Consider the following 12,746-nt stretch of genomic DNA (forward strand, 5'->3'; position numbering starts at 1 on the left):
GTCACTGGGCATCAGAGAGGCACAAATGAACAAATCGAGTAATATTTTCCAGTGAAATTAGCATAAGCAATGGTGTCCGGTGGACCTGGACAGTAAGGGTGCAGTAAAGGCAGGGTCCTCGTCCGCCCTTAGTGTCGCGGCAGGTTGGTGCACTTGGACCCCCCGGAAACAGCCTGATCATATGTATTAGTTAGCTCCAGAAGCCCGGTTCTGAGAATTTAGAAAGTAGGTTCTATCCATAAAGACATGTGTCGGGGAGGTTATTTATCGCGGTGGTTGTTTGAAGCAATAAGAAGATCAACAGTGAAGTCCCTGCTGAGTAAATGGTGGTGCCTTGCTCGAAGGGACCCGATGTGCCCAGCGAGAGCACTGGCTCTGTTGACTGCAGACAATGTGACCCCCGGCTCCACGTGACCATAGGGGAAAGGAGACAAGCCCTGAAGTTGGCGGTTTCAGTCCTTACAGCGATTTAAAAGCTGTCGCTGAAAACCAGACTGAGAAATGGGCGGAAAGCATTGTGGCTCAGTGAGGCTGGGGAGTGGTGGCTGCTCGCGTGCCCGCCCGGTGCTCGCAGCCCAGCACCCGTAAGGCGATGGAGCCTGAATGATGCTCACGGTGATCTGTCACCCCGGAGCCGCACTCTGTGCTTGTGGGCTGGCACTGAAGCGTCGCCCACCGTCCTGTCGTTGCCAGCAGCCGACCAGGTGCCCCTGATGGAGGACCTGGAGCAGATCTTCCTTCGCTCGTGGCGCGAGTCGCACCTGACGGAGATCCGGCAGTACCAGCAGGCGCCGCCACAGCCCTGCCCGCCCGCGCCCAGCGCCGTGGCCCCGGTCACCTCGGCGCAGCTGCCCTGGCTGGCCGGCCTGGCCGCCAGCTCGTGCAACGACAGCGTCCACGTCATCGAGTGCACCTACTCCCTGGCCGAGGGCCTCTCGGAGATGTTCCGGCTGCTCATCGAGGGCAAGCTCGCCAAGACCAACTACGTGGTGATCGTCCGCGCCTGCCGCAGCCCCGCCATCGACTCCTGCGTCGCCGTCACCGGTGAGCCTGGCGGCTGCGGGAAAACCAGCTGCATCCTCTCCCCTTGCCGATCAGCACGCCTTGCCTCCCGTGTCCGGGTTTGTGGCAGACGTTGGTTCGTGACCGGGGTTAGGGCCCTCCTGGTGTGAGAGGCGCGTGCCCTGGCTGGCGCGCCGGGTTCGCAGTCGTTCCTCCTCCGTGGGGAAGGTGAGCATTGCCGTCTCCCCCCAGAGAGCCTGGCCAGCTCTGGAGGCCGGATGGAGGGGGTAGAAAACCTGGCTCCGTGCACCCGGTGATGTGACCGGTCCCCTCCTGACTCTGGCGGTCCGTTCCTTCAGCTCGCTCGTGCAGAACAGGAACAATGAAAAAACCACAACAGTGATCTTGTGTTGTGTAGATTAATGGCTCAGTTGACTAACAAATTATATAGTTACGTATTGAAGCCCTACTACGCGCAGGCGCTGTTCTAAGGGCTGGGGACGGAGGCATGCAGATGACAAGGTCCCCGCTTTCCTGGAGCAGACACCAAACACAGTGCCGGACAGCTCGGGTGGGAGGGCCCGGGGATGCGGGTCCCCTTCGGGACACTGGCTGTCAGGAGGGTCAGGAGACCCTCTCTGCAGAGGTGACCTTAGAGGGGGCCTGAGAGACGGAGGAGGCAGGCGAGGTTGCCACTGGGGACAGCTGCGGGCCACCCCCAAGACCACGTGGCCACACGCTGTAGGGAAGCAGGAGGCCAGGGCAGAGGACGGGACTAGGCCGTTGTCAGGGGTCGGAGACAGAGTGATGAGTACAGACTCTGCCGCCGAGGGGCTCGTGTGCGAATTCTAAGTGGGGGAGCCCAGTGAAAGGTGTTGTTTGTGTTCCAGGAAAATACCAGGCCCGAATTCTTTCCGAGAGCCTTCTCACCCCAGCGGAGTACCAGAAAGAAGTCAGTTATGAGCTGGTGACGGGGAAGGTGGACTCCTTGGGGGCCTTTTTCAGCACCCTCTGTCCAGGTAGGCCTGTAGGGACACAGCTGTGAATTCCCAAGTGGGAGGGACAGTCCTCTCAGAGCCCGTTCCCCAGATGGGCAGGGTGACCCCTTCGTTCTCTGTGTTAGTATTTACGACCCTTTCTGGGGGGGGTCTCTGGTTGGCTGTCTTCCACGCTGGCTGTGGGTTCTCCTAGGTGGGGGCTGGGGGCAGACTTTGTGGTTTCTGGTTTTGGGGGCACATGAGGGTCCTGTGCCTCCCCAGCCCTGTGCCCGGAGGCTCCCTACCTCTCCCTCCGAATTACTTGAGTCCATGTGTTCTGGGCTGGGAGTTCTCTGCCCTGCTCCCTTCCTTGCCCGTTTCCTCACCCCATTGCCTCCCAGGAACTCCTGCTGGCCCTTCCTTCTCTAGGATGGGCTCGGACCCCTTTCTCTTGTCCTTTAGCATCTGGCTCTTCCTTCTGTCCTGTCACCAGCCACCTCACAGTGCAGTTCTCTCTGATGTATCTGCCTTGCTTACTAGGCTGCGGGCTCCTCGACCGAGTGGGCTGTGTCTTCTCTAGTTCCATTACCCTAGGCCCAGGACAGTGCCTCGTACGCAGGTGTGGCATGGAGGTTTGCTGGGCTTCCCTGGGATGGAAAACCCATTTTTCTGTTCTGTTTTGGGCAGAGGGTGACATTGACACTCTGCTGGACAAATTCCATCAGGAAAATCAAGGCCATATTCCGTCCTCACTCGCTGCGTCCTCTGTCCCCAAATCAGCATCCTTGGATGTTGGCGGAGCTCCAGCGTGCACAAGTGAGTGATGCTGGGAGCCAGCAGCCAGGGTCTGGGCTGGTGAGACGGCATCCAGGGGGCGCCGGGTGTGGGGTGGGGGGGTGGCTAAGAGACACATCCAGAAGGCAGGGCATCTTCTTAGCATCAAAGTTTACTAATACATAAATTTTATTTTAGTCCTTAAAACACTAGTAGTCTCGGGGTGCCTGGGGCGCTCCATGGGTTAAAGCCTCTGCCTTCGGCTGGGGTCATGGTCCCAGGGTCCTGGGATCGAGCTCCACATCGGGCTCTCTGCCTGAGAGGGAGCCTGCTCCCCCACTCTCTCTACCTGCCTCTCTGCCTGCTTGTTATCTCTGTCTGCCAAATAAATAAATAAAATCTTAGAAAAAAACAAAAACAAAAGACTAGTAGTCTCATCCATCCCTGAAATGGATGCTTGTATCCTTGTCCTGAGATGATACATTTCTCGGTGTAAATTTCCAGCTTATCAATGCATTGCTGTCACATTTCATGTATCCTGAGTTCCCAAAAAGCTGTTATGGTCACCCTCCCTTCCAGACAACTCACAGTCGCTTCCGAAGTCCTGTCTCAGGGTCGGCTTCCCTGCGATGCTGTCTTTGTCCTCTTCGGGTAGAGCAGGTCACTGCCTCTGTGCTCCCTGAGCACTGTTCATCCTTTTATTATTAATTCCAAAAAGTGTGAAATGTGCACAGCTCAGAGTAGGTACTCGATAAATGTTGGTGTGACTCCCCTTTGGTCCCTCTGTGCACTAGACAGTGCCCTACTGCACGATTCTGTAGCAGAGGTCAAGGGTTTTGGCCCTCTGCTCTTGGGTGCATCTCACCTTTTTGGGGGCTCTGGTTCCAGGTTACAATTTGGAGCCTCACCATATCCGGCCCTTCCAGCTGGCCGTGGCTCAGAAGCTCCTCTCCCACGTGTGTTCCATTGCTGATTCCAGCACCCAAAATTTGGACTTAGGATCCTTCGAGAAGGTGGACTTTCTGATTTGTATTCCCCCCTCAGAAGTCACCTATCAGCAGACCTTGTTCCATGTCTGGCATTCAGGTACGGGGCACCTGGGGGGCAAGTTGTAACATCTGCACGGGAGAAGCTTTGATTCCCTTAAATTCAGATTTGGCATCAAAACATCAGTCTTTGCCTCTAAAGTAGGTGGGGCGAGGATTAATACTCCCATTTTATAGGTCATGAAACCGATGCTCAGAGATAGCAAATTGCCCAAAATTTTATAACCCATTAAAGCTAGGACCATGACTTGAGTTCCCACTCCGTCCCACTCAGGTCCACAACCAGCGTGTTGGTAACGTGCTTCAACTTCATGTATTTTCCACGTGCTTTCAGGGGGGGTGAGATACGAAATACACAAAGAGTCAATGTCTTAACTCGGGATTTATTCTAGAGTTCTGTAATACAGCTCCCCGGCCTTTAGGCTGGGGAATAATTTTGCTGGGGACGGCAGGGAGGTGGGACCTAACCCTTCCCTTTAGTCACACCGAGCCTAGGATCACCAGCTTCACGAAGCCAGCTTGGCTGTCCTCCTTAGGTGGCCGCTGTGCACACACCTCGCTAGGAAACAGGCCCGTCTCTTTGCCCAGGGGTCAGCTGCCCCGACCCCCATGTCTCACACATCCCCGTAGGCTCGGGTCTGGCCAGAATGCCAGCCAGACAGCAGGCGCTCACCAGGGGTCTGCTGAGTGCGTGAGAAACGTGGGGCAATTGTTGTCCTTCTCATGGATTACTTGTGATGTATTTTTACCACATCACAGGGGTTTTGCTGGAGCTTGGCTTGGAAAAGGAGCACATGACCAAGCAGAGGGTCGAACAGTACGTTTTGAAGCTTGATGCGGAAGCACAGACGAAATTTAAGTCCTTTCTGCAAAACTCTTTTCAGAACCCACATACGCTCTTTGTCCTAATCCACGACCACGCCCACTGGGATCTCGTGAGGTGAGAGGGGGTTTGGCCTACCCAGGCTTGGCGGGTTCCTTCCTTGAATTACTACGTGGATGATACTCGGGACTCTGGGTACGAGCCTTGACGAGATGAATGGTGTTGGGGTTTCGGCATCTGTAAGCAGATGTCGTGGATGTATTCCAGAACCGTAGAGCTGGAGATTATCTCAGGGGACATCCAGTGGAGCCTCTGAAAGGTACCACCATGGAAACAGGCTCAGGGTCTCAGGGTTTGGGTGGGGGCAGGAGGGGATTAGTGCCAAACCGGCCTTGACCTAAGGCCTCCTTTTCTGTACCCCAGTCTGTGAGAAGGTGCCCCTGGTGCGAGGAGGGGACCCAGACCGGAATAGGTCCCTTCCTAATGGCGGGCCCATTGGCTTCAGCACCGAGGGCCACAGCTGGTGCCACCCTTCTGCAGGGGCCATTTGATGGACTCAGTTCAAGTGTGCGTAAATCTAGATGCATTTTAGATGCTGTCGGGCTCAGAGTCTGGCAGGATTTCTGATTTACCGGGGCCGGTCATCTCCATAGACTGGCCTGAGGGCTGTGCATTTAGACACTGCCGCTGACTGGGTGAGGAGGGAAGGGAGATCCCAGGTCAGATCACAGAGGAAGGCTTTGATTTTGCACGGATGCCGGCATGCAGGGCTCGGCAGGACCTCAGAGATCACCTGTATGCAGGGCATACGATACAAGGTCCCTGCTTAGGCTGGGACCTTATATCATATGCCCTGAATTCTAGGAAAGGCTAGCTTGTGTGTATTCATTGGGCAGGGAGTGGGTTCTCAAAGTAGCCTCCTGCCACCCAAAAGCCTGAGAGTTTCTATTCTGCTGGGTGCCTAGGAGAGAAGGCTGAGGCCATGGCCCAAAGAGAAGAGCTTAGCTGTGCTTTTCTCCTGGGCCCCTTGTCCAAAATGCTTCCCCTTCCCGGTCCCAAACCTTTAAATTTAATATAGAATGTACCATTTTATATCCTCTATGGATCGTTTCAGGCCAGTAGGAATTTAAGGGAAAGAATTTAAGGAGACAAGTACACAGTCAGATGGGGCTGCAGGAGCACGTGTGGGTGAGAATTCCCGCTCTGGAGGACTGGATAGATTGTGTGCCCCCAGGCAATCTTCCATAAATACTGGTCCCCCAGCTAAGTTTTTAATAAGCAGTGAGTATCCGGGGAGTCCCTGACAGGTGCTTGCAGTGTGGTTAATTTTTTTTTTTTTTCTTAAATTTTCCTCATCATGGGCAGAGCCAGAAGCTTTGATCACTTGCACACTTGGGGGTGGGACTTGTTAGAAATGTGATGTGGGCGGGGCTAGTTAGAGAAATGTGATGTGGGCGGGGCTAGTTAGAGAAATGTGATGTGGGGGGGCTAGTTAGAGAAATGCGATGTGGGCGGGGCTAGTTAGAGAAATGCAATGTGGGCGGGGCTAGTTAGAGAAATGTAATGTGGGCAGGGCTAGTTAGAGAAATGTAGTGTGGGTGGGGCTAGTTAGAGAAATGTAGTGTGGGTGGGGCTAGTTAGAGAAATGCAATGTGGGCGGGGCTAGTTAGAAGTATATTCAACCGCTTGATCCTTTTAAAATGGCCAAGCAGGATTCATCTTCCCACTCACTGTGTCTTCTCCCCTCTTTCCTCCCTCAGTAGCGCTGTTCATAATCTGTATGCCCAAAGTGACCCGGCCATGGGATTGGTGGACAGATTGCTCAATTGCAGGGAGGTGAAGGAGGCCCCCAACATCGTGACACTCCATGTGACGTCCTTCCCCTACGCGCTGCAGACACAACATACCCTCATCAGCCCTTACAATGAGATCCACTGGCCTGCCTCCTATAGTAACGTGAGTGCCACTGGGCTCCCTTGCCCGGTGTCCCGATGACCCTTGAGTTGGGAGATATTTTGCTCGGTAAAAGTCTTGATTAACTGGTGTAGTTGGGGGTCACGTGGGTCCCCAGTTTCTTGGGTCTTTGACTTGACCCAGAATTAGATTTAAACCCTTGCCAAAAGACATTAGTTGGCTTCCCCATCTGAGGACATGGAATGTTTAGTCTAGAAGCCTTGGAAAGGTTCCTGCTTTTCCTATGCCCACATCCTTGAGCAGCAGCCTTAAAATCTCCTTCCAAATGGAACACACATCCATAAAACCTGGTGAGGTTGTGCTTTATCCCCTGCCTTTTCTCATTAAAATAGAAGGCTACAATTGATAGTCTGAGAATAATTGGAGAATTCTGGGTGGTTGGATTCTAGTTAATGGTACAAGTAACAAGCAAACCTCAAATTCTTGACTTCTTTGGGGCATCCCAGAGTCATCTGAGGAACTTATAAAGATACTGATGCTTGGCGTCAGTCTGTTAGCATTGGAATCAGTGGTGGGGATACCGAGTGTTTCTGTGGCACTTTGGTGACTAGGGAGGCACTGTTCTGAGTGCCTTATCGTATGCACTACCAGACGCAGGGGCTAGGAAGATTTCCGATTTCCAGAAGGAGAAAATGAGGCAAAGGAGGTTTGAGCTACTTGCCTCAAGGGCCATGCAGTCAGAGAGTGGTAGAGCCCGGCTGTGACCCCGTCCAGCTGGCTGCGGCCCTCGCACAGAACCTTGGTGCATGAGGACAAGTTCATGGCTTTGCAATTTTTTTAGCCTCTCCAACTCTGACATTTGAGCAGCTCTGGTGTTAGTCTGGGAGGAATGTTAGGTCCATGGGAATGAAATTGATGAGATAAATGCCTTTCTTTCTGCAGGTTTTAGTAGCAGGCCAAACACAGGATGACTGATTGGCCTGTTCCTAGAACTAGCTTAAGATCGTCGGAAAGAAGCCATTTCACCCAAGAACGTTGTGGGTTTAAAAAAACAAGGCCGCTGTTCTTCCTGGCAAAGACACCAGGGTCAGATGAAGGGGAAAGTCTTGGCTGACATGAATGCGGCGATGCGGTGTCCTTTAATCAGAGAGTGCTCTGTGCTCTCAGTCTGCAGAGGGAAGTCGTCTGCGGAACTGCAGAGTCAGCACAATTCCTTTTTATTTTTTAAAAAGTTTTTATTTATTAGAGAGAGCATGCACGTGCGTGTGCATGCCACGAGCTGGGGAGGGGCTGAGGGAGAGAGGGTTTCAAGGTCTCCAAGATGACCGTGGAGCCCGATGTGGGACTCGATCTCATAACCCTGAGATCAAGACCTGAGCCAAGATGCAGAGTCGGACGTTTCACTGGCTGAACCATCGAGGCAGCCACATCAGCACAATTTAGATCAAGATGCCTGTGCCAGCCATCTGGGTACCCAGCGCGTGACTCTCTCCGTCCCCACCAATGCAGTGTTTGTGTGACGGATGCTCTTCTCTGTTCCAGGGGGTGGACTTATATCCTGAGAATAAGAAGTACTTCGGGCTGTCAGAGTTCATTGAGTCCACGCTCTCGGGACACAGCCTCCCTTTGCTCAGATACGACAGCTCCTTCGAGGCCATGGTCACGGCATTAGGAAAAAGGTACACGTCTCGGCTGAAAGTTACCAAAAACACTCAGGAGTTGAGAGTGCGCTGAAGAGTGTGCAGCCCGAGAATTCCAGAAGGGGGGCCGCCTCCCTCCTTTCCTGGCTGATTCCGTCCCTCCACTAAAGGGATCCTGGTTTATTTCTTGCCCTGCCTATGGGGCCACTGATACCTGTTGTGCTGTTGTCCCAGAACGTTTTAGAGATGAGAATGGGCAGCGGCCTGCTGGAATGTGGGCGGGGGTGTTTGCGATGCAGGGAAGTGAAGGGAGTGGGAGGAGGTAAGACACCGAAGGATTTAAAGGCGAGGAGAGTGACGGTCCTAGCTGGCTTCATCGTTCATGTCCCGTGTGTACCACCTGTCGAGAGTGTATTTTATGCTGTTTGCTGTTCTAACTCACCGCCTCTCCTAGCCAGTTGCTTATCTGTTATCTGCGTTTTGCAAGTAAACTGAGGCTCTGAGAGACCCCGGCGCCTTCCCTGGGCCGCACTTCTGGCCACTGATAGAACCGGCTGTGAGGCCAGAGTCAGCCTGACTCTACGGCTTGTGCTCCGACCCGGGCCACAGCGGACCGCTGAGGCAGAGGTCCATGCCGCCATTTCTCAGATGAGGCCTGGGAGGTTAAGCGATGGCCATAAAGCCAGGCCAGGGTCTGCAGAGTGGCTACCGCGAAGCAGAATGAGAGGCTCTGCCCCCTTCCCTCGTGGAGCCCGTGCCTGTGCCAACGAAGGGATTGAGTTACACGTGGGCTCCTCACGCTGTGTTCCAAACTGGACGGCTTGGGTGGGAAGCACATAGCTCTTAGGCCTAAAGGGGTGCCTTGGTCAAATGTGTTTGAGAAACCTGACATTTAAGGTTTTCCTTTCCACAAGCGTTCTTCGAGCCTTCTGTTGCCACGTGCGCTGTCAGTCCTGTGGAGGAGGCTAGAACGCGGCATCTCCGGTGTGTGTCATGGAATCAGTGTTCCCCAGAATGCCCTGGGAGAAGCTAAGTCCCTTTGAGTGTGGGATGCTGAGGGACGTCTTCCGCTCCCCCCACATGTGGGCAGCTGAGGGCTCGGACACCTGCTGAGGGAAGGAGTCGTGCCTCTGTCTCCTCACACGACTCCTTCCGTCGGGTGCTCAGTGAGCTGTCACTTTGGGTCCAGTGCTCTGTGTTTATTGCCGAAAATATCCTCACAGTGGGATAGGCCCTGTTATCCCTGTGTGGCAGAGGAAGGAACGGACATAGGTTGGGTCACCTGCCCTAGGTCGCATGGGTTCGTAGTGAGGCCAGACCCGATCATTGTCCCTTGACTCCAAAATAGTCGAACCTAAGCCATATGGGGCGAGGGCTCACGGCTAGAAGGCCAGACTGGCCGGGGGACCATACGTTCTGGCTTAAACATGAGTTTTAACCTTTGGCAAATCATGGAACCTCTCTGAACGTCCGTAACATCATCTGTGAACAGCTCTACTTTTCTAGTGGCTTCTCATGAGAGTTCGACGAAGCAGGAACATGGGCCGACTCAGGAACAGTTGTGTGCTGAGAGCGGAGGCTCCAGAGTCATGCTCCCCGGGTTCGAGGCCTGGGTCTGTCCCTTGCCAGCTCTGAGACTTCAGGGCTGCCTCTCCGTCCTCCGTGGGGAGAAGAATGCCTACCAGACAGGGACGTGATGAGGACTAAATGAATTAATACGTGCAGGGCATTAAGAGCATGGCTGGGGCCATTACATGCTCTGGGTAGCTGCAGCCAACACCGTCACGGCTTTGTCCCCACCGTCACCACGGTCCCCATCACCACCGTTGTCAACACCATCACCGTTACTGTCACACCCCATGATCACGATCACTACCACTGTGACAGCCACTGTCGTCCTCTCTGTTACTGCTGTCACCTCCATTATTACCGAGAACATCACCATCACTGTCCCCACCATCAGCACCCCCGTCACTGTCACTGTCACTGTCCCGTCATCGCTGTCACTGCTGTCACCACCATTATTACTGAGAACATCATCACCATCACTGTCCCCACCATCAGCACAGTGTCACTGTCCCATCATCACGTCACTGCTGTCACCACCATTATTGCTGAGAACATCACCATCACCGTCCCCCCACAATCAGCACCCCCATCACCATCACTGTCCCATCATCACGTCACTGCTGTCACCACCATTACCAAGATCATCGCCATCACCGTCCCCACCATCAGCACCCCCATCACCGTCACTGTCCCGTCATCGCCGTCACTGCTGTCACCACCATTATTACCGAGAACATCACCATCACCGTCCCCACCATGAGCACAGTGTCACCGTCCCTGCCACACATCACCATCACGATGCGCCTCACCACTGTAGTCATTGCTGCCATTACCATCAGCACCGTTACGTAACCACGACGGTCACTGTCATCCTCCCCACCATCCTCTTCCTTTCTCTCCTCTCTCCCCCTCTGCCGAGCCGGAAGTGTTGCACAGAGATTAAATTTCACTACATGAGAAGAGAATAGAAAACTCTGGAAGGTTGAGTTATGGAGAATCATAGGACCACCTAGGAATCATTTAACCCAACCACCCCACCCCGTCTTATAATTGTGGGAATTGAGACCCAGAGAGGGGAAGTGATTTGTCCAAGGTCGCACGTCCTGTTTGTGGCACCCTGGATTATAGCCAGGTTTGGTGTTCTTTCCACCATGCCACGCTGCCGCTCCTAGGAATCCCCTGTCTGGGTATGTCTTTTGAAACAGGCGACTTGGACAGAAGGCACTGAAGGTAAGAACACAGTGGTTACTGCTTCTTGCCACCATGTGCATGGCCAGCCTGTTGATAAGCCCCGTGCTGTACACAGACCCCAGCCTGTGGCTGGGAAGTCTGCTTGCAAGACCACAGACTCACTGGTCCTTAAGAGATGTAGACATTTAACGACTCCTGTTTTTATTCCAGTATGTTTTCTGTGGCGCTTCCTTCCTATAGGGCTGACCACAAAGGCTTAGGGGCAGGCATGTCCTACCTGTACCTACTTGGAGCTGGGCTAGTTCCTGCCTCCCACATGGTAGCTCTTTTTTCCTTTTCCTTTTTTTTTTTTTTAAACAATAGCTTTCATGAGGACTGACTGACCTGCAGTAAACTGCAGATTTTTGAAATGTTCGATTTGGTGAGTTTTGACATATGTAAACCCTGGCAAACCCTTCACCACAATTAAGCTAACAAACAAGAGATTCCTCCTCCCCATTGCTAATTATTCCTTCCTTTCCCTTTCTCACTGTAGACTACTTGCGTTTTCTAGTGTTTTATATGAATGAAATTATACAGTATTTGTCAAAACTTCATTGATTTCTCCAGTTTACTGATAATGTTGAGCATCTTTTCATGTGTTTGTCACTTGTATGTCATCTTTGGTAAAGTGTCTCTTCATGAATTGACTCTTTTATCATTATGAAAGGACCCAAAGGATATAATTCTGTGTTCTAAAATCTGCTTTTGCTGATCTTATATAGCCGCTCCAGCTTTCCTTTGGTTAGTGTCAGCATAGTTTATAGTTTTCCATGTTTTCCCTTTTAACCGACTTGTGTCTTTATATTTAAGGTTTTCATGTAGATAGCTTATTGTTGGGTCTTACTTGTTTATTGCATCTGGCAGTCTGTGACTTTTAGTTGAGGTGTTTAGACCATTTACATTTAGTTGAGGTGTTTAGACCATTTACATTTAATTATTGATGCAGTTGTGCTTAAATCCACCATCTTACCATTTTTCTCTTTGTTTCATCTGTGCTATGGACTCCCTTTTTTTGTCTCCCTTTGGATGAACTGAGCATTTATGGTTTCATTCCCTCCTCCACTTGCTTATTAGCTGTAATTCTTATGTCCTTTTAGGTGTTGCATTAGACTTTACAGTATATATTTTTAAGCTCTTTTCTCCTTTAAAGTAATATTAAACCACTTCATGGATGAGAACCTTACAGCAGTGTATCTGTATCTCACCTGCTAGGCTTTGTACTTCTGTGTTCAGACATTTTACTAATATACGTTATAAACTTCACAATAAATTACTTTTGCTTTAGATAGCCAATCATTTTTTAGAGATATTTAAATAATAACTTTTTACAAACATCTTTTGTATTTATGCACATAGTTACTATTTGCACTGCTTTTCATTTCTTTGTGTGAATGTATCTGGTTCCGTTATCCTTTCTCAAGGACTTTTAAATCAACATTTGTAAGGAAGGTCTGTTGGTGATGCAGTCTTTATGCTTTTGTGTCTTTATTTTTACTCATTTTTAAAAGATATTTCCCTAGGTATAAAATTTAGGTAGTTTCCTTTTTCAGTGCATTAAAGATGTCGCTCTGCTGTCTTCCGACTTGCATTGTTTCAAACAAAATCTATTGCCATTACCTTTGTTTCTCTCTATGATGTGCCCTCCCCTCCCAGGTCCTTCCATCCCGTGACCAAGCCACTTTAAAATTTTTAAAAATTTGTTACTGGTTTTAAGTAATTTAAGATATGCTTTGTTATAATTTTCTTCACGTTCCTTGTACTGAAGTTA

At 51.4% G+C, this 12,746-nt stretch overlaps 1 protein-coding gene across 3 annotated transcripts in view; it reads left to right on the plus strand.

The window, feature by feature from the left end:
• GREB1 (growth regulating estrogen receptor binding 1) overlaps positions 1–12,746 on the plus strand; it is a 135,637-nt gene that overhangs the window by 89,459 nt on the left and 33,432 nt on the right. For all 3 annotated transcript variants that reach the window (XM_045978641.1, XM_045978642.1, XM_045978643.1), the window contains exons 11-17: positions 694–1,044; positions 1,893–2,021; positions 2,667–2,795; positions 3,642–3,839; positions 4,559–4,739; positions 6,383–6,578; positions 8,079–8,215. In XM_045978641.1, coding sequence (XP_045834597.1) covers positions 694–1,044; positions 1,893–2,021; positions 2,667–2,795; positions 3,642–3,839; positions 4,559–4,739; positions 6,383–6,578; positions 8,079–8,215 — 1,321 coding nt within the window. The remainder of the gene's footprint in view (positions 1–693; positions 1,045–1,892; positions 2,022–2,666; positions 2,796–3,641; positions 3,840–4,558; positions 4,740–6,382; positions 6,579–8,078; positions 8,216–12,746) is intronic.

The sequence above is a fragment of the Meles meles genome, chromosome 15 (genome assembly GCF_922984935.1).
Source record: "Meles meles chromosome 15, mMelMel3.1 paternal haplotype, whole genome shotgun sequence".
In the NCBI taxonomy this organism is placed as follows: domain Eukaryota; kingdom Metazoa; phylum Chordata; class Mammalia; order Carnivora; family Mustelidae; genus Meles; species Meles meles.